Source organism: Dicentrarchus labrax, unplaced genomic scaffold (genome assembly GCF_905237075.1).
Source record: "Dicentrarchus labrax unplaced genomic scaffold, dlabrax2021, whole genome shotgun sequence".
NCBI classification, from domain to species: domain Eukaryota; kingdom Metazoa; phylum Chordata; class Actinopteri; family Moronidae; genus Dicentrarchus; species Dicentrarchus labrax.
In genome coordinates this window covers 11,532,745-11,554,698 of record NW_026136709.1, presented here as the reverse complement: position 1 = coordinate 11,554,698, position 21,954 = coordinate 11,532,745, and the positions used below count along the sequence as shown (strand labels likewise).

Below are 21,954 nucleotides of genomic sequence, written 5' to 3'. Positions count from 1 at the left end.
ACAGATATAATCACAACATCCTGGTTTATTAATCAATATAGAATGCATTTTTATGTACAGATACATTTGGTGGGTGATTTCACAGAGGATCCTATCAACCAAGGCCTCATAACAGACACCAGAGAGAAAATACGGTTAAGAGCTAGAGCAAAATGGTTTATAACCTCAATCAAGATAAAAAATGAAGACAGAGTTTGTGGATGAAGAAAGAAGGACACGCTGTCATGGTAACCAATCCCTGTCCTCCCCATCCAGCACGTTCCCAAGGTTCTCCTTGTTTCTGAGGCTGCTGAGCAGCAGTGCCAACGTCCTGACGACAGGCTGCATCCCCCCGTTGCCCAGAGCCTCCACACTGCTGTGCCTCTTCCCGAAGCGCCCAATGGGTCTCACCCCACGCCCCACGTACCAGAATGGGTCTATCTCTGGACCTGGACACCACACAAATCAGTAACAGTGATTATTATTATCAAAACAGTATGATTTTATAATGCTTTAATTTAAATTAGTCTATTTTGTAGTGGTAAAAGAAAAGACAAGTAGAAGATTTTCATACAATGTTGTCTATGTGAACATAAATGATTTTCTATGCTGATTTGATGTGTTCAGGAAATATATGAAGAAATTATTTATCTATATATTCAGAAGTAACACTGACTTCTAGAACAATACTATTATATTTATTGTACGTTTTATTTAAAGACATTCATTGTGATACACAAAGTTCAAATAAAAAGAGATTAATTTATTTTGTATTACGCTAGCATTATAATGTATAGAAATTAATATGGTAGACAAAACAATTCACTCCTTAATCTACAATCTAAAGTAAATTATTCAGAATATATTAAACTATACATTTACATGTAAGCATAATGTAATAATGTCATTGAACATAGCAATAATTTGTAGAGGAAACAAAATAATACACATAGTAGATTATATGATAAACTGATGTACACCAAATTAGTAGATGAGGATATTCTTATTTTTGAGCTAAATAATCGAATTTCTCTTTCAAAACAAATAGCTTAATGATTCCTTAAAATTCACACAACAGACAACTATTGACACACGTTATTTCTAGAAGTACAATGTAATAGTAAATAGTAATGAAGTATCTTACAATAAATCCCTGAGAAGAGTAAATGACAATGTAGAATAAGGTCACTATTAACTCAATACTAAGAGCCATAAATATGCTTTAAAATTTTTTTTACCATTCTTCTCTGTCTGTCCTCTCAAATTTTTAGTCTCTTAAATCTCCATAAACTACCTCAACAAATTCTGCAGGTTGTAAGAAAAAAAAAAGCTAAAATAAAAAAGTCTTACTTCTGTTGTCAACATTGTGAACAATGTGGAAGTCATGTTCCACCGTGGTGCTGTGGGCTCTGCTGAAGCTGGAGGAGAGGAGGATGAGCAGCGCCAGAGATGCAGGCAGCCAGCGGCTTGTCAAGACGCAGTGCTGGACATCAGCCGTTCTCCCAGGCAGCATGCTGTGGAGTCACTGAAGGCACTAAATAAGAGGATGGAGAGAAGCTGGTCAGTAAAGCATCACTCACTAAGTAGAGAAAGAAAGCATGAAGAAAGCTGAAACGGATACAATTAAACATCAGAAATATCTTCAGGTAAGATAATCAAAAATCCATTTTGAATATTATAGAAAAACTATATTTCTGTAACTGTAAGGAATTTATAAAAAGAGATAAATAATGCGAGAGGAAATATACAGTGAAATAGGATAAAGTCATTTAAACCTCACTGCACCAGAAGCTCATACAAGAATATTATCAAAGGCGATTATTTGTCATTGATACATGTGTTGTATATCCCTGCAAAAAAACAAAAAAAAGTTTCAAAAAAGGATTATAGTATAAATTGAATTTAGAGATTTAAAAACACACTACGATGACCCATTATAAACTCATAATTGTCTCATAAAAGTCCATAGGTGATGGTTATAGAGATATACACTATTCTAGTCTATCAATATCCTACTTCAATTATTCACCCTATTAGTGATGTACACTTGTGTTAGAATAGTTAACACAAATGCAACAGGAGTATTATAAAATAACTGCCCAAACACATAACTTATCCTCATTCTCTGGCATTTAATACAGTGAATTTGTCAGGTAGTAAAAACAAAATTACTCTATAATGTAAACCCCAAGCAGCAGCTCCTTACCCTGAACTTTGGTAACAGGCTGAGGTCAGTTGTCGGAGGTCTGAAGTCGTTATTGTCAAGCAGGTGTGCTGCAGCTTATATATCCATGCTGCTCATGTGGTTGTTGGATGATGAATCAAGAGCGTCAGTCACACACAGTGATCCCAGACTACAGAATGCATCACCTCCCTCCCTCTCCTCCTCCCCTCCTCCTCCCACTCTTTAAACCCCCCTCATCCCTTTGAGAGAGAAGGTTTGGTTTTGGAGTTTTCCTGACGTCTGTCACGTAGCAGAGCAGTCCATCAGAAAGTCAATGACAATGCGGACAACGTTAAATTAGAGAACATGGGGAGACCCAGCACCTCAAGTAGGTCTGTCAGACAGTGATCTGGAACTGTGGTGGGCGTTTTGTGATGAGTCTTTCATCAATCAGCTTGATTACGTGGTACAAAGCAGGACACAATCAGCTATGGCAAAAACTTCCGCTTATTCTAGAGGCTGTTCAAGAATAGAAGAGTCTTGTCACCAGAAACTAAGCTTTTGGAACTTTCTTAATAATAATCAGCTCCAAATACAAAGATTATTAATGTAAACAGCTCACTGCACCTAAAAAGAACAATGTTGCATACTGACATACCAGATTGGAGCTCTGTAGGTTTATAGCTGGACAGGTAATATTTTAAAAGCAAATACGATTCAGGAAGGACTGAGAATTGTATATAGGTCTACTGTGACGTCATGTTAGTTCACACTATGTCCATTACTTTCCACCGGTATGTGCTGAGAGGTGAGAGTGGTGAATCACATGTGAGAGGCTGAGATGAGGAGAACTTTGCTCACTCAAATGTATTCAGCTGTAAAGGCACATTTAGGCCTAAAAGGATGTCTGTAAAGGTCACAATGCAATGTGACAGTGCTGCTCAAAATGTGACAATGCAGCTTAACCTCAAAATAACATACAGTTAAATAAATAAATTATTTAAGGAACACAGCTTGCTGAGAAATGCAGAATGTTGAGAAAATCCCATGACTAGTTGTGGCATATTTGCAACACCAAGTCAATTAATTTTGCAGTAGATGTAGAGCTCAAAAAGGACTAGCAAATGTATCAATTGGTCAATTGACACAAAAGCTATATTTTTAATAATCAATTAATCTTTTTAAATTTTTGCAAACAAACTTTGCTTTCTATTTAAATGTAAAATGTTGCTGTATTTCTTTGTCTTATATGTGGTAAATTGAATATTTTGAAGTGATGATATCATTGTCCTATGCAACATTTGATATAAAAGGTTCCATATCTGTGTCTCCATGTGTGCACGTGCATGTACACAGCTCCACCCTTGGACAGCTCTTTCGGTTCTCCTCCACACATTAGGGCAGCCATAATTTCATTGTGGACTGAGATCAGATGGTATGATGTAGACACAAGCCCTGCAATAATGAGAATAAAAACTACCTGAGGATGTGTAATCACACCACAACATGGAAGAATCCCTAACTAATGAAGCTAATTTGATTTTATGATAGGGAGCCCCTTATTTGAAAACACAGTGTACGATTTATTGCTTCTTAGCTCCCCAGTCACAAACAGAGTTGTTGCTGTGCAAAAATGCAGAACACCCATTCAGAAAGAGTTCAGTTCATCCCTGTTTTGATCTTGTTGGTGCTACCCATGAATAGATTTAGGGACAAATAAATGTAAACACAATACAGCGTTACCGACCTATAATATAAGTTGGTTTCTCTACCTCTCATTAAACCTCACATTGAGCTCCTCATAGACAAACTACGTTGCAATAAGATTATTTTCAATTCTTAACCTCATTTTTATTCGTCTTGAATCACTACTGCTCTAAACTCACTAAATCTCCTAATGTGATTTAAAAATACACTGCTTAGTTGTCCACATTGTCCCTGCTCAAGAAGTGTTCTTTGGCGTCACAGTGCTGCCTCTGTCTGGTTTGTCCTCTTCAAACTATAACATCATGCTCTCATCAGCAGCTGATGATGAATAGCTTCACCTCGCCTGTGTAATCTGTGTTTTTTGAATGGAGAAATAGAGGATCACCGGTCCAGTCACAGCATGAAGTGACATGCTAGACTTCCTGCATTACACTCTTTTTTTGAGGGATCACGACACCACAAGCAATCATGTCATGTCCTGTGCATCTATAAAGGGCGACCTCAGTAAAGGTATTTCATTCATAAAAATAATGCCATGATCTTACTATAAAGTTCAAAGAGAGAGAGCTTTCCTTGATACTGTGGGACACGGGGACCCTGAGGAATGTGGTATTGATTAAGAACACCCTGCTTGCACAATGATTAACAGCTTTAACCGGTTAAGCTTCGTTATCTAAATCATTCCCCTTACACGCTACAGTATATTTTGTTAATTGCCTCGTATTTCGTGTGTGGGCCGGGACATTCATTGACCATTGACCCTCTTTCTTAAAAAAGCTTTAAATTGGGAAGTCAGTGGTCAGCAGGGACATTTCTTTGTAGGTGTTTGCTGTTAGTGTAGGTGTTCATTGTGAATAAAAGGCATTTAGATTGGAATTTTACTAGGTCCTTAAACATGAATGTAAACTTGGCTCTCCACTATTCTTGTGTAGCATAAAGAGACTACAACCTTCCTTTTGTTGTGCCACCCTCTGTTGTAGAATGACAAATAAATGAACCAAGTATTCGGTGTATAGGCCAAAACCTAATATCCCCTCTGAGGTCTAAACCCTGAACCTTCACAGATTTAGCAGGAACACGCCTCAAAGTCTGTGAGTCCATGAGTGTGGACGTTGGGATTGGGCCATAGTAATTCAACAATGGATCAAAATCCAACAAAGTGTGTCAGAGATCCCATTAGGACTAAAAGAATGGCATCTTACTTTTGTGGCCCAGTGGCCTAATGGATAAGGCATCAGCCTCCGGAGCTGGGGATTGTGGGTTCAAGTCCCACCTGGGTCACATGAACCATATGTTATTTATGATATCTGTACACTATCACCATCTTTACAGTTAACACATTGCAGAAATCACTAGATACTTTGTCACACTCAATCCCCTCAAAAGCAGTTCACAGTGTAATGGATGCTATTTGCAGAAGACAGTTTTGACGTATGAAAAGCACAGTGGTAAACAATAAAACCAGTGACTCAGCTAAATTGAATTCTTCAGTTTTAGGGTGCTGCTATTTTTTTTATCATACTGTAACATGGAACATCTGAATAGAATGAATCCATTGTTAATATTATCAGTAACACTTGTGCGTTTTCTTTGTTGATCAGTCAAATGATCTGCTGTGAAAAGCACTTATATTATGTTAATGATAGAATTACCCCAATATGCTTTAGGTTTGTGTCACAAACAAATAAAAGAGACCTTGCAATCCAAAATGATAAATTAGGTTCTCACACCTCACAATCCCTTTTAATCTAATATTGTGTATTGTTGTTGTTGTTGTTGTTGTTGTGAAGAATCATCATACATATTATAACTGACGTAGCCTAATATAATATTAGTATAATTACAAACAGCAAAGACAGTATTCTGTATTGTCATGGCTAAACATAAGTGCAGTAATGTTTATATATATTTCAAGTTATATACATTTAAAGTGAAATAAATATTTAGTTACAGAAGACAACTGATGTGCACCACATGGTTCAACATCATCATTTTTCTTCAAATAAATGTTACAAGATGTCAAAAACAGATTTCCGAAAAATCTTTAAGAAGAAGAGAAGGGAAGACATATTACTTTTCCTTTAGCCTACTTAAACAAAGGGAGCAATACCACAGTGTAAAATTTTTTTGTCATAAGTAACCTCAAAATGTTACTTTAAGTAAAAATTTTATCAGAAAAATATATTTTAAGTATTAAAATTAAAGTACTCATTACTATGACCCTATTCAGAGTGTGGCAGCATTTTAATGTTGTTGTAGGTTGGGATAAGACTAACTTTAACTACCACTACTACTGCTAAATACATAGTGTTTAGCTCATCAAATGTTTTTATGTCATTTTGAAGATGTCAAAAACAGATTTCAGCAGAATTATTATCTAGAGGAGAAGGGAACCTTTTTGGGATGCTTTGCTGCCCCTTTGTGGTAAAACATGTGCACACACGCTGTATAACCAAAATACAAAATATTGAAACCAAAGTATAAGGGACAGCATAATTGCCTAAAATTAAAATATTAACAAAAAGGCAGCTAACAGAGGAGCTAACCAAGCTCATCTCTCATATAGCCAATGTTTCATATATATATATATAAACAGCCATATAAGTAAATATACAGCAAAGCATGTAATAAAAGAAAGAAAGAAAGAAAGAAAGAAAGAAAGAAAGAAAGAAAGAAAGAAAAGATTAACAAAAAAACAGGCCAGGGGTCAACATAAATAAACAGAAAGTGGCTTAAGTTAAAACATTAAAGTCATATAACTAATGAAACCTTCATGAATATTACAACAGCTTACGTCACCCCCAACAAGCAAGCGACGCATGCGCAATACCAAGTGAGCGGAATACGCAGAAACAACAACAACAACGTTACCAGAATTAAACTATTGTCAACAACCTCGGTGCTGGAAGGATACCCCGAAGAATAATGTTACTGCTTCACAGCCAAAAAGAAGCTCTAAATCTGCCTAAAACGACGCTGTAGCGGAAACGGAAGAAGAGAGAAGTGAAACCTCTCGCTTTGGGTAACGTTACACTTTGTGGAAGTCGCTCCAAACATTTGTCAGACTCTGGACTCTGCGCACTTGCTTCCTGTTGTCAATGCGTATTAAACAACCAGCGAGGAGATAAAAATGTAAAAACACATATTCTACTCAAACTAAAGGACGGGTGACGGCGTGGGACAAGAGGTGAACGACCCTGTGTGTTTGCTTCCTACATGAGTCTGTTGGCAGGATGTCGCTGAGTTCAGGCGGTTGGACTCCCACCCCTGGCTTCACTCCGGACCAGTCCGCCGCCCTCCCCACTCACTATGGGGCCTCGCAGTCACAGCTTGGCTGCCAAACCGTCCTTATGTCGGTTCGGGTGTCGGTGTGCCACTCTGGTATTCGGCCGCTGTGTCTTCCGGGAGCAGGTGATGAGTCACTCCGCCTGCAGCTTAGCATGGACCCGGGGAAATCCGGGGAATTCCGGCTGTCGCTCCAGGACAGCAGCGGGACTGGACGGAGTGTGGTGAGCTCACAGCAGCAAGACGAGCAGTAGTGCTGGGCTTGTTGTGATGTTTTAATGATAGATATGACTCCACATGAAAGGTATTGGAGTGTGAAAATAGGGTGAAATGAAATTAATGGGAACCACCTAGCAATAGTTTCCAAACGCACTGGCTTGTTACCAGAGCCAGATTTGTTTTATTATTTTTTTTCAGGAACCTGTGGGCCACTAGTTCACCTTCTGTGCATTATTTTTGTAACCCATTGCCTTTAGGTACCCATCAAATACTAAGAACAGGCTTTATTTTCATACATATCTGCTGTACTACTTATTTACATATTTATTTTGAATAATATCAACTGAAACAATACATTTATTAAAGATCCCTCTAAAGACAGGCTCTCAAGATTGGGTAAACATGTTTTCTTTTTGATTGTTACTTGCATTAACTTCAAACTCACTGCCATGCTGTGAATCCAGAGGCGTTGGGCCCTGTTATGGTCAGGGGCCATGGGGCAGTTGCCCACTCTGCCCACTTGGTAATTCAACATTGCTTGGGTCACTGTATTAAGAAGCAGTAACCTTTCATTACAGGTTGTAAATGACTATATTTAGATATTTTTTATTGGCCTGAAGAGGTAAAACTGTCCATCATTTCACAAGGAAAAAGCTAAAAATAGATAAAAATCAGAAAAACGTTGTGTAGCACAGTTATTTCTCCATCAGGGACCCCTCAAATGTAGCTTCTGCCCACTTCGAGGGCTCCCCACCCTCAGGGTTCAGGTCACTTGACTTGCAAGCCTAAAATAAACTGCTCTTTGATTCATGGTCACTTCTGACAGATGGAAAAGTTAGATACAGAGCATTTATTTTGGTCTGTTATTTATTTATTTATTTATTACAACTACACTCCCAGAGTATTAGGTACACCAAACCAAAACTAATGCTTTCTAGTTCTGCAGTACATAATGTTGCATTTTTGTTGAAACTGTTTTAGAATTGATTGTATATTTATTATTATTTTATTACAGATGTTATAGTTTTTGACATTTAAATGATAATTTATTTTTGCTTTTTCTGTTTCACATTTTCTAATTTATATATCACAGTACGTCTATATTTCAGTGTGTTACAGTATAATGGAGAGTTAAAATCCCGTTTTTACCTAATCAAGTGCACACAAGCAGTTCCCACTTTGGCATAACGTAACCTATGATTCATTTTCAAACCCCTTTTCTTTCCCCCTTATCTCTCCTCATTCTTGTTCCTTCTTCCTCTTTTTTCAGACCATCGCTGAGTTTGATTTGGGGACAGTAAACTATGAGGTGAAATCACCAAAGTGCCATGAGCTGAGTTTGGTGGCGCCTCCACACGATCGCATCAGCTTCAACTTCCGCTGTGAGCAGGAGGCCCAGGAATGGGCTACGGTGGTTTTATCTTCACTGAGAGAAGCACAAAGAGGTCAGTCGCCTTTCTTGGCAAGTACCCACTGCTCTTTTACATAACAACCATAGCAAAAAGGTGGGATAAAAGGTAGATATTTCACGCTTTGTAACTTTGTTCTCTGTTGGTGGAATTAATTTGCCCTGTAGTGAACTTGCAAAGTGAGCTTGACGTATCAAACTGGCTATTTATTTATTTGAACAAAAGAGCTTTTCATTGCCCTTCTCGATGCTTGTTAACATCACTAACGTCAATCTCAACCACTGTAACCAAACTTCATATTTTGGATAGATCGATCTGTGCTTACTGTGGAATGATGGTAATAAACCAGCTTTTGTAACCACTTCGGGCTGACATCATTATGATATTTATACAATATTAGCTCAATTAATAGCTATGGCTGGCTATTTAAGGTTAGCAGCTGTGGCTCTAACACAAACTCCCCCATATTTTTTTCAGCTAATATAACATAGTGTAGTAGTAAATGCTGACATAAGAACATCCCTTGCGAATCCCTCTTTAGAGGTACTGTACACTGGGCCAATGGAGCAGAGAAGAGACCTTAGAAATAGTCCTAGGACATGCACAAAGGGCCATTGCCAGCATTATGGGACACTTCAGGAATAACATTTTGTCTGGGCTGCTTCATAGAGTTAGAATAGGACCTCCTTTTCTGTGTTAAATTGTTTTTCTGGACTTACTTGCCTGGCATACAAACCAGAAAGTATGTAGAATTAGTGTCAGGAGTAACAGTGTAATTGACAAATTAACCCTGTGTCAATAAACACAGAAGCCTTTCTGTTGACGGATCACGTTTTAACACACTCAAACTGAATGCATAGTGTGTTAACAGTTGCTTTCCCTGTAGCTCTGGTCTATCTTAAGTATATAAACTGCACTGCCTTCTCTGTGACCTTAGTTTATACGACGCAGCGTGATAATGGATTAGATAAATTAGCTAAGATCAGAGATAGTGCTCACTGTGTCATCCAGATGACAAAAATGGCTCAGAGGGAAATGTTCACCTTGTTATCTACTATGTTGTTCTACTAAAAAGTATCTCTGTTTGGACAAGATGCAGCAATACTCAATTTAGACGAAGGGTTAAAGATTTCAGTCTTCAGTCTAGAACAGGTCCTTTGTAGAACTTGGTAAAGTTGAATGTTTGTTGTTGGTCAGTTTTTTGTCTGTTTGTGTATCTAAATCCGTTAATTCTGGTTTTCAACATTTCTCATTGGCAGTCGCCCCTCAGGATAATGGTCCTCAGCGCCCCCTGGATGGTCTCAACCTTCAGAACACCATGATCTTGCAACGGACAGGTATGTACACTGAACATCTCCCAATATAAACTGTTATCTTGGATGTGGTAATGTGATGTAACTAATTCACTTATTCACTTATCCCTTCACTCATTCATTAAATCATTGTTAGCCCCCTAGTGGCTGTCTGGAGGCATGGCAACATCCTCTGTGCACACTTGCCAGTATGTTCACCTGTGTGGGCTTGTTTGTGTTTTCTTGTGTGTGTGTTTGTGTTTGTGTGTGTGTGTGTGTGTGTTTTTTTTTTTTTTGTGTTTGTGTGTGTGTGTGTGTGTGTGTGTGTACTGTGCGTATGCGTATCCATCTGTAGAGGAAACCTGCATAGAGCTGACCCGAGCAATAGAAGCAGGTGACATGCAGGCTGCTTCTGCCTTTGCTGCCACGCTTGCACGGCAACACGCTACGCTCAAGATTCAGCCCTCTGCTGGAGAGTATGAAGACACTGAAATCAGGTAGGCGCATCATCATTATTAGGATTTAAACATTTCAGAAACACGATTGATGGTCGATAATTGTTTTATTCATTTTTTGATTGTGATATAAAGTAGATTATAACAAGTTTATACAAACTATCTAGCCAATAGCTTGTGCTTCATTCTGTAACAGCTTGGCTGTTGTAGTTGAGGATTCTTCTTCGTCCTGTTGCGTCACTGTGAAAGTTTTCCCACACATGACTACTGCAGCACTGAAACAGCAGGTTAGTCTAAAGAATCAAAAAATTACATTTGTCTTGAAGGGCTCTAAGAATCACCAGTCTAAACTAAAAGGTTATATCTCAAAGTGTCTCTCTCTCTTCTTTCTTCCTTTGGTTTTCTACCATCTCAGATGTTTCTTGAGTATGGCTTTCACCCACGTGTGCAGCGCTGGGTGATTGGTCAGTGTCTGTGCACAGACCAGCGCTCTCTGGCTTCATATGGAGTTCATCAGGACGGTGATACAGCCTTCTTGTACCTCCTGTCAGCCCGCCATGCTCGCTTGACCCTACAAGTCCTGCAGCAGGACCAGGAGAGTGCCCTCCTTCTCAGTTCTCCATCTCTGTCTCTACCCACTCCTCCCCTCCCTGCTACCTCTGCAAACGGCCCCTCCTCTCTGGACCAGAGGCCTTACACCACCCTACCTCCTAGACTCCATACAAGCAGCAGTACTGGTGAGTAAGGCCATTACCATGTGGGTTTGGGACTGTTGTCGGAACAGATTTTACTTTAAATTTTATTGAGCACACACCTGTTTATTTAGTGCTTTAGTCAGTAACACAGTGATGGATTCATACAACTGGTACCCAACAAATGGTAATACCAGGGTAATTTGTTCCTGTCACCATTAATGCAGATGAAACGTCTAAACCAAGTATACTATATATATATATATATATATATATAATACTCTATATGTTATAAACTCTTGTTGGTTATAAGGATCCACTGAAAACAGACGTACAGCTGACTGTATAGGATTTATTTTATATATGATTGTGGTATCACAATTGAATTTTTTCTTTCAGTTAAGATGAAAGAAGTAGAAGTTGTCTAAAAATGTTTCCATTTGTAGTTATTACCTTTGCCTTGAAAGAAAAACATATCACACACACATTCCATGCATGTCTTAATGGGATATTTAATGGGCACATGTGTTCACTTGCAGGTGTTTACTCGTTTCTTATTAGATACTTTTTTGTCTTTTAAACATTTTATGTGGGTCAGAGAGAAGAAACATCAGTGAGATCAAAGATCTCATCAACCTAGAGATGCCTCAACTCAATGAAGCACTGAGCCCCAACACAGCCTCCACCCAGGTAACAGCAGCAGTTATGGTGGTAGTTTAATTATAGAGGGGTTTCATCATTCACACATTGTTCGAAATGGTCAATGTTTTCACAAACTATCTCATAAGAAAAGACAATTGATAAGCATACAGTGCTGTTTCTCACACTTATAATACTGAAAAAGATGAATAACAATTAAAAGCAAAGAATAAAAGCACTTCTCTGTGCCGTAGGGTTGGTCGTGCCCTTCTTGCACTTACATTAACAAACCAACACGGCCAGGCTGTGAGATCTGCAGTACAAACCGCCCTGAGAACTACATCATCCCGGGGGGATACCGACCTGACCAACTGGAACTCCGACGGATCCAGCAGGAGAAGGAGGCTATCAGACAGTACCAGCAGGTATGAAAAACACACTCACACCTGTGTCATCACGCATACCATGCACCCACATACCTTACACATACAATCATACATCTATTTGTTTGTCCTTCACCCATATATATATATATTCAGAGTAAAACCGTATCTTAGTATACCATTTGTGTGAGTCACATACAAGGGTTCAACAAAAGCCTGTGTCAAATAATATTTTGTAAAAAGAAAAGAAACTGCAAGGCAACACAAGGCTCCAAATTGGATAAAATTTAGGAAAGGGAAGTATGAAATAGTTTCAATTCAAATTTACAGGCTCTCTCAGGGTTGACTCTCTTCTCTTTTGTCTCTGTTTTTTTGAAGGAGAAAGGGAGAAGAGAGGTGCTGAGGAGTGCTGGGGCTCAAAACAACTCACTCCTGTATAACCTGGACCAGGACTACTGAACACAGACATACATACACTCCATGTTTAGTTACGTTTCATTCACAGACAGTTGTTGCACCATTTCCGTTGCACCTATCAGACATTCACTTTTAGGTCAAATAAATAATAAGCACGTCTGTATGCTTGAATTGGAAGCATATGGTTCTGATATTTCTACCCTGAAGTTGAATGTAGGTCATTTGAGATGCACTGATACCACTTACGCCTATTTAAACCTTATTTCTGACTAGTGTAGGTCAAATGAGCAATACAAGTGGTGGCATAGGTATATCCCTAGCTCCAGTGTTCTGGTGAAAAGTAGAACCTGACTGATACTGGACTTTAGAGGCCAGTTTTGACATTTGAAAGTTTAAAAATTTGGACAAAGAGGGGTTTTTGGCCCCTGGGGCCTGTTTCACAAAGCAGGTTCAACTAACACTGGCCGTCCAGTATCACCAGGCTGGTTTTCAGCTGGTTCTCTTAACTGTGGGTTTCTAATTTCATCAGGAAGTTCATGTTCATTTGAAAGAGGATGAGTTGTTAATTATAAGCAGCATAATCCCGACCATGAATTAAGTCCTTCATATGAAAGATTAAGAGATTAAAAAGGTGATACCCGCAGGAAAATTCCATTACAGTGACAGCAAAAAGTGTCATTCTGCAAGCAAGGCTATAAATTAGTGCAGGAATTATAGAGTGAGTATTTTTTAATTTTTTGTCTGATGATGAACAAACTATTATGAATATGTGATGCACATAAAAAAGTTCAAAGTAATTCTGCCAAAGCAGAGAGGAGGAGAAGCAGATAGTCCATGCCTGATCTATCTGATCGAAATGGTGCTTTCATAATCATGGGAAATAACAGTGTTTTACAACATTATTTTTCCTATAAAATCCAACAGAGGGTATAGTTTGGTTTGATCACAATGTTGCTTCATGTTATTCTGAGTGTAAGAGCATCAACACTGTCTGGAATCTTGTCGGGAAGGAAATAATCTTTGTGCAATAACAATGCAGCTATAATTGTCATTATGTGGCAAACTAAAATGATTTTAATACCACAGTGGACACATGGAAAGCCTGGAAGTGAAAAAGGATTAAACTGATGTATAAGTCTATATAGATGCTCTTTATTATTTGTCACTTTCTTGTAAACTCTTTTGTCCCTGTCACGATCCTGTAGCAATGATGACCCTGTATTTGCAGTAAGCTGATTGGTTAGTGGTCGGGCTGTTTACAGGTGTTGATCTAATTCTCTGTAGCCTTGCAGCTTAGGTTACCATGGTGATTTATCCCAGTTAAAAGTGAGCCAGCTTCATGATGGCAGAAAACCTGAGTGAAGGCCAAAGATGGCTGGCTGACCCAATAATCTCGCTTTGTGGTACAAGCCCATGGCAATATATATTGGTCAAGCTCTAGTGAGAAAGGATTTTCCTCATTTACCCTCCAGCTGGATAATCATGGTCACTGTTGACTTTCAGCATCAAGTGTTTTTTAAATGAATTCCTAAAGAGCAGTGGTTGCCACTAAATTGAATGTATTAGCCTGATTGTTAATTTTGCTGTTAATTGTATATACTGAAAATAAAATGTTTATACACAATGTATGTGTCTGCATGTATGTGTATACACGTGAGGATGAAAAACTGTACATTTTCAATATTTCCAATTTTATGCATTACCAGTATCATTGTGCCTCTTTAACAAAAACTGAAGGGATGTAGTTTACAGAATATTCCTTTAACCCTGTCCACACCACCACCTCTTGTGTCAGGCTAGGGAAGAGGAGCGCAGGGAGAATTTTGCCAGGCTGGTGATGATGGACAGCCAGGACCTGCTGCCTAACCCAGAGCCCGTGGACTGCAGGATCTGCTACATGGACCTGCAGCCTGGAGAGGGGGTCCTGCTGAGGGAGTGTCTCCACTGTTTCTGCAGGTACGATTCAGGAGGTGGTGGGGAACAATAGTAATAATAGAAAGAGTGAAGATGTATCATAATGAAGTGAATATACTATGTTTCTCATGATTCAGACCTGTCAGTATCTGCATGTTTGTGTGTGTGCCTGCCCAGAGAGTGCTTACGTTCAGTCATAATGCTGAGTGAGGAGCCGGAGGTGTCCTGTCCCTACAGAGATGACACGTATTCCTGTGCCTGCTCCCTGCAAGAGAGGGAGATCAGAGCTGTGAGTTACCCCAGCAAATATAGTATTTACACTGATGCATCAGGATAACATACAGTATATTTCTAACTGCTGTATTAGCAAGTAGTATTACCACCTTAAAGCATCAGAATATGTAAATATTACTGAACATTATGTTTTAATTTAGCAAGGAAAGCTCCCTTCAGCACTGTCACTGCCAGCCAAGAAGCTGGAGCTACAGTACTGCTCTGCTACCTGTTTTCAGCCCAGACTTTGGCTTCTCTCCCGGTGGATAGCCTTCAGCTGCTTCGGCTAATAGGAAGCAACAGTTAGCCAACCTCTCCAGCTGCTAAGTGTTACACAATACACTGTTATCCAACCAGGACTGCTGAAGACAGCCAGTGGTTTCAATATAGCCTCTGTTTGAAGAGCAAGATGTGAAGTTGAAAAGTAGAACACAGGCTTTTAGTTCATCAGTAAAGCTTTTGGATGTACAGTGTTTGCCTTGAAATCACTGACCACACAAGTTTGGTACTACATGAGGTAAAAAGTACAGTGGAAATCCTCAGAATTGATAATATTTTATTGCTGCTGACTAGTTCTCCACAATTTCTCTCCCTTTCTCCTTCACAGTTGGTTCCAGCAGAGGAGTATGAGCGCTGGCTACAAAGAGGTCTGTCAGTGGCAGAGTCTCGATGTGAGGGCAGCTACCACTGTGCCACTCCAGACTGCCTAGGCTGGTGTGTGTACGAGGACACAGTCAATGTCTTCCACTGCCCCGTCTGCAGGAAACATAACTGCCTGATTTGCAAGGTATGAAATATATACACATAAATAATACAATATTTGGTCATTAATGCCATAGTTTGTAGGAAATTGTCGAATTGAGATTGTGAGTAAACGCACAGCCATGGTACAAGGGGAGTAAAAATTGTACCATGCACTTATCAATCTGAGCTAATAACTAATAACGTAATTAGAAAGAAGCGACACTACGCGTTTGAGGGTAGTCATGTTTTTAATTGGTCTGGTCACTTCAGTTTAACTGCTGTTTAAAGACAGAAAAGTTTCTGTCTTCATGCATCAGATACCTTCACTGAGGTTGAATACACACAACAACTGTCTTTTTCTGTCTCTGTTTCTCTTTTTATTTCCTGCGCTCAGTCTATCCATGAGGGAATGAACTGTAAGCAATACCAGGATGATCTTGCAGCCCGCGCTATAAATGACTCTGCTGCCAGGAGGACAACGCAGCTACTCAAGGTGAGTAGGCACTTGTGTATATGTGTATGCAGTGAACGAGCGACCTTGTCTAAGCTGCCTATCACTGTTTTTGGAATTGCTATGAGGTATAGCCAATTCCTGTGTAAGTGCAGAGATAGATTACGTTCTAGATGACTTTGTGTTCCACTGATCAAACAGAAACTGGCATCTACCACATCCTCTTGTCTCATATCCTTTCTCCTTTCCTCTTGAACTTTAGTTCTCTATCTTACACCAATTTTCTGTTCCATAAACAGACTCTTGTGCAGTCAGGAGAAGCAATGCACTGTCCTCAGTGTGGCATCATCGTGCAGAAGAGGGATGGATGTGATTGGCTGCGCTGCACCGTCTGTCACACTGAGATCTGCTGGGTAACCAGAGGGCCCCGCTGGGGGCCTAAGGTAATAAATCCTTCCTTTCCTCATGCTGTATTTCTTATCTAATGTACCTACCAGATCTCCTAAGCCTTCAGGATTTGTAAACTAGTTTTCTGTTGGTGGCCTACATCTATGGAATGGAAGTATGATTCATAAATCTTGGTTAGATAGACTCTCAAAAGACCAAATATCCCTACAGAAAAGGTTCAGCAAAAGTCTCATTAATGTCTCTGCAACATGTGAATGATAGTATAGAGCCAAAACATGGTGGTTAAAAAAGTTTTTATTTGAAAGGCAACTGAAAGGTTTGATTCTGATCCTTTCTCAGGGTCCTGGAGACACCAGTGGAGGATGTCGCTGCAACGTCAACAATCAGAAATGCCATCCTAAATGCCAAAACTGCCACTGAGAATCTCAAAGAGTGGTCAGATTGTAGAAGGGAATGAAAGAGTCAACATGAAATAGACTATTTTCGAAAATAGGGAAAAGAGGTGGATAGAAAAGTATGTTTAAGCCAAAACTGACTGACTGTGAAAGATTGTTACATACTATGCATCCTCCTTGTTATAACTGGAGACATTCTCAATTTCCTCTTAGTAATCACAGTAACAGATATTATATGTTGACATTTAGCGCTGCCTCTCACAAGCATAGAAATGCAGGCTGTGTGATGTTTAACAAGTCAATGTTGAGTATAAATTAAATTATCACGTCTGACGTATGATAAGGGTGTTTAGAAGACTACAGGGAAAGAGTATCAACTTGTATTGCATGTGGTGCTATTTTAAAATGATTGCACTGCAGATATAGCAGTACAAGTGAGTTGTTTTCTGTTTTGTCGGTTACCAGGATGCATTGCATTAAACTTTAGTGGCCTTATTCTTGTGCACAAAAGCTGTAGCAGGGTGTTTATGATGAAGTTTTCTGGGAAACGTGACAAAATCCTTGTTGCGTCCTTGATATGCAATTTTCTGCATAGAGATAGATCAAACAAGTGTATGTATGGTTATATTTTTTGTCTTGTGTCGCCAAAGAGGTTTGAAATGTGTCTGATTGTTACCCTGAGTCTCTTCTGTTGTTTAACCACCTGACTTTGAGTGAAACCAGTATGTTTGCACGAGTGCATCCCTCGCATTCTTCTGTATTTGATAAGGGTGGGTACAGAGGTCACTGTGGTACTGCTGAGTATTGTATGATGACGTCGTCATTAATGGCAGTGTGTATTGATTAATAATAAAATGTTAAATGCAATACTTGAACACACTGTAAGAGAACGCATGTGTAAACACATTTTGTCGATAAGCTCATATTCCTGTGAAGGAACTCAAATAGGATGCTTATGGTGATATCACCCAGCAGACCTGACAGCTTTTTAAACTATGTGAAAGCTTTGTATCCATGGTAATATTAGGAATATTTTCAAATTCATCTATGCATTAATTTTTTATTCTAATAAATGAATGGAAGACAACCACATTAACTCCAGGATAAGAGCGACAAGCCTCACAAACTGCACTCTGTTACCCAAAATAAAAAAAGGATTAACTCCAAATACAAGGCTATGCCCTTGACTACACTACTGCCCTACACTGACAAACCACGAAGAGTTCTTCACTGTTACTCGTGTTAAGATATCAGCTGTGTGTTGCTGATGTACCGTTGTGCCTTAATTATCAATAAAAACTCTTTAAACTCTCAGTCCTCTTTGTGTGTTTTAATGTACAATTGAATGAACTGCATCTCACAGCTGCCAAACTTAATTCTTCTTTTCTTCTACAGTGACATTCTCCAGTTGTAAATATGAGCCATTACACAACAAATCTGGCACCTTTTCTTCTATATATTGCCAAATCTCAAATGCAGTGGCAGATTTGTTTGCTCTCATCAACATTGCTGCTGGATTACCAGTATGTTTAATCTTTTGATATTTTTTTTGTTTTGTTTTTTATAGTAAAGGTTACTGACCCCTGGTATAGTGCATATCAAAGCACAGTTATTAGCAGATATTTACTGTATGTCAGAATTAAAATCCTGGTTGGATATTAGTTGTTGTTCAGGACCATGTAAAGTTAGCGCTTGTATGTGTTATCAGTAATTTCCCTGGACATATTCAAATATTACACAGCATCAAGTCACTGTGCCTGTGCACACAAGACAGCTGACGTTAGAGCAGTTCCACTAAAATGTTTCTCGTGTAATTAGTTCTGGAGGAGGAAATAGCTGTTTGCAAGAAGGAGTGCACCCCAAAAGGGCAATACCCCTGTGATGAAACTGTTTTTGAGCTTTGCATTCATCTTATTGAGGAAAATGGCTGGGATGCTCCTTTGGATGCATATGCTGCAGCAGAACTGTATTCACTACTAAGAAATTAGATACTTGAAAATCTTTAAATTGCTGTAACATTAGCAGTTACCTCGCCTCAGTGGATCTGCCTAAGTAAGAGGTGGAAGAAGTATTCACAACCTTACTTTTGTAAAAGTATAACCCGACTGTCCATTTTCCAAGTTAAAGTGATTCTTTGAACATATCACTTAAGTAAAAGTATGTATCATCAGAAAAAAGTACTTTAAGTATAAAATGTAAAAGTGCTCATAATGCATAAAAATACCCCTGTGAGTTGTGAAACAATATTTCCCTTTGGTTTGATGTAGATTTGAAGAAAAAAGCAAGTACCTCAAATTTGTATTTGAGTGAGTACTGTGTCTGAGTGAAAGTACTGTATGTAGTTAAAGCCCACTGCTACACAATAAACATTTCAAATCCTTCTCAGATGACTTTAATCATTAAGAAATGAGTCAACTATAATCTCAAAAATATTTATTACAAACTTTGTGTACAAAAATGGCCATTAATTATAAAACTTCCTTACACAAGGAATTTGCAAATGACCCAAAGAAAACTCATTGTTTTTGAAAACTTTTTCTAATCCTTGACCATGAATGAAATGTATCTGCTTCAACCAGTAGCATTGTATCAAGTTCATCATAACTGAAAGCTATAGTGTGTAACTTTTACAAATAAATGGATGTCTGTTACATTCAAGCCCTTGCCAAAATAGTTCACATAATGCCTATCACCACGAGGTAAATCTCTCTGTATTTCACAGTATGCAGAGTTTTCTCCCAGCAGTGGTGGGAATATCTACCCAGACACCAGGTTTAAAAACTCTGTATACTGTGAGAAGAATAAACAGTGGGACAGCTTAATTTCAACAGTGTCAAACCTAGGTAAAGATCACAGCACTGTTGTCTTATTAAAAGGTGAAACTAGATACCAGCGGAAAATTATCCTTGCATTTCTAGTAGGGCTGCTCAATTATGGCAAAAATGATGATCGTAATTATTTTGGTCAATATTGAAATCATGATTATTTAACACGATAAATCATTGACTTTGGAAACATCATGCATTTATTGAGCTTTTTAAGAAAATTGTCTTTTTAACAGTGGGAAGACCCCTTGTCCTTAACTGGTCTTAAATCAACACTAGACCACCTCCTAGTTTTGTGAAAGAAGCGGTACACAAGACAAAACTAGAGCATCATTGTGAAATGGAATGCGGCGCATTAATTGTTTTATTTCAATTATCTTGTCTTCATAATTGTTGGAAACAAAAATTGAAATTAAAAATGAGATTCGATGAATTGTCCAGCCGTGGTGCGTTTATGTATTTTTAAAGATGCAGCAAAAAGAAAATTATATAAGAAAGAAAAATTGTTTTTCACCGGATGTTCAGGATTAGCACAAGCTTTTGCAATTGCTGTGTTTGACTGAGTAAAACAATATGGAACTGCTGTGTAAAGCAATATAATCTATGCCTTCCCAAAATTGTCCACAGCTTGCATTAGTATCACTGTTGACTTAAAGCTGTAACATTATCAGTACAGTATTTTTGACCAAACTATAAGTATGTAGTATGCAGTATGTAAACAAAATGGTTTATACTATACATATCTAACCTACTGCTTACTGAATACAGACCCATTTTGAATGATCTGGAAAAGATTGCTAATAAAATGTACAGTACATCAAACCAGTATAATTCATTTGATGCATACCTATTCCTCCTATGTTCCTCTTCCTTTGGCACTTATGAGCAGTTGCCATGTAGCTCAAGGTGCATACTGTCATTCAGTTTATCTCCATGTATGACAACGTAAAATATTGATTTTATTAACTTTATTGTCCTGTGAACATGCATCTTGCTTAGCTACCATTTGCCAACAAACATACTCAGCTAAAAAGTAACGTTAAGTCTCAAAAACCTGGAACTGGAGATAAGGTTAGTTCCTATCAGTCTTTACCTGGTCTGCTGTTTTCATCTGAATGGCTCCGGTGTTCCCTTGCCTGAGAGAGAGACAGAGACAGAGATGGTGACTGCAAGCAGCCTAATTTGAGTGGGTCATACTAAAAGACGGTACCGTTAACGTTAGCCTTAGGGGAGTGTACCTATGATCCCCGCTTTGTATGGGACCGGGGAACCCTAACCCTAACCTTAGCGGGGAACATAGGACCCGGGGAACATAGGGATGACCCCCTGTGGGTCATGGACCGGATCATTTGGACAAGCAATAACAACAAATGTAGACCATGACCCCAGTTAATACATCAGATCTGTTGTAACGTTAATTATGTAAACTACAGGATGTTGTATGACTTTGCTGGCGTTAAGGAAGTTGGAAATATTCTCTCCTGTAGCATCAAATAACGTAACCAGCCTGTCAGCCTGTTGGCTCAGCCAGCAAACCTCTTATAAAATGTTTAGCGACGAAATGATGAATACTGAATAGAGCTGCAACAATTTGGAGTAGTTGTCAACTCGTAAATGAATCACTATTCGTACACTTGAGTCATTTTTTAAGAAGTTTTAAATTTCTCAAATGTGAATGTTTTATGTTTTACGACAGTTAACTCAATATCTTTGTGTTGTGGACACAAACAAGACATTTGAGGATGTAAACATGGGCTTTGGGAAACATTTCCACTATTTTCTGACGTTTTATGAACCAACAACCAATCGATTCATCTAGAAAAGGATTGAAAGATTAATCGACAATGAAAATAAGCATAATTCGCAGTCCTAGCTCTGAATCACAAAGACTGCAAAGAGGAGAAGCTGCAGCTTTTCCATGAACCTTTTCAGCAGGACCTATTTTATTGCCTGGAACAGTTCAGAGATACACTCAACATGTGCCATAATACTACCTCTTGCATGGCACCCTATATAGCCTCTTATACTCTTACTATAAGAGTGCACTGGCAGTTCACTTAAACACTCGCCAGTCCATCCTATTTCATACACACACGCTCATTCTCTGTTAAGATGACCCCAGACTTCACCGTGCCCCTCCGTGCTGTCCACATGCATGTGCCCACTGTCCACACAGCGACACTGACACCTGCCGACGACTTACCGCTACTACCTGACAGTGACACTGGGAATGAATAAAGGTGTCCTCTCAATAAATGAACACAGTGTTTCAGTAAACACAAAGAGACACGGTGAAAACATTT

The 21,954-nt window shown here is 38.8% G+C and overlaps 2 protein-coding genes and 1 non-coding gene across 3 annotated transcripts; 2 read left to right on the top strand and 1 right to left on the bottom strand.

The window, feature by feature from the left end:
• Positions 1-5: 5 nt before the first annotated feature.
• prlh2 (prolactin releasing hormone 2) lies at positions 6-7,152 on the bottom strand. The gene is made up of 4 exons (XM_051410549.1): positions 7,067-7,152; positions 2,186-2,273; positions 1,330-1,513; positions 6-428 (listed from the first exon to the last, which is right to left on the bottom strand). The coding sequence occupies exons 3-4, from the start codon at positions 1,490-1,492 to the stop codon at positions 223-225; spliced, it is 369 nt and encodes a 122-aa protein (XP_051266509.1). The 5' UTR covers positions 1,493-1,513; positions 2,186-2,273; positions 7,067-7,152; the 3' UTR covers positions 6-222.
• Positions 5,059-5,131, top strand: trnar-ccg (transfer RNA arginine (anticodon CCG)). Its single transcript has one exon. It is a non-coding gene; the product is annotated as a tRNA-Arg (tRNA).
• shrprbck1r (sharpin and rbck1 related) lies at positions 7,084-18,140 on the top strand. Its single transcript, XM_051410548.1, has 14 exons — positions 7,084-7,359; positions 8,625-8,799; positions 10,023-10,100; positions 10,411-10,552; positions 10,707-10,797; positions 10,926-11,247; positions 11,801-11,892; positions 12,096-12,266; positions 14,437-14,597; positions 14,733-14,844; positions 15,436-15,615; positions 15,967-16,065; positions 16,323-16,466; positions 16,771-18,140. Exons 1-14 carry the CDS (start codon positions 7,084-7,086, stop codon positions 16,849-16,851), a joined length of 2,124 nt encoding a protein of 707 aa, XP_051266508.1. The 3' UTR covers positions 16,852-18,140.
• Positions 18,141-21,954: the final 3,814 nt, after the last annotated feature.

Excerpts from the sequence above, each read along its gene's own strand:
- shrprbck1r (XM_051410548.1), top strand. The coding sequence starts at position 7,084 with ATGTCGCTGAGTTCAGGCGGTTGGACTCCCACCCCTGGCTTCACTCCG. Across the intron at positions 8,800-10,022 it reads ACTGAGAGAAGCACAAAGAG|TCGCCCCTCAGGATAATGGT; the intron begins GTCAGTCGCCTT and ends TCTCATTGGCAG. Across the intron at positions 16,066-16,322 it reads GGACAACGCAGCTACTCAAG|ACTCTTGTGCAGTCAGGAGA; the intron begins GTGAGTAGGCAC and ends TTCCATAAACAG.
- prlh2 (XM_051410549.1), bottom strand. The coding sequence starts at position 1,492 with ATGCTGCCTGGGAGAACGGCTGATGTCCAGCACTGCGTCTTGACAAGC. Across the intron at positions 429-1,329 it reads TCACAATGTTGACAACAGAA|GTCCAGAGATAGACCCATTC; the intron begins GTAAGACTTTTT and ends TGTGGTGTCCAG.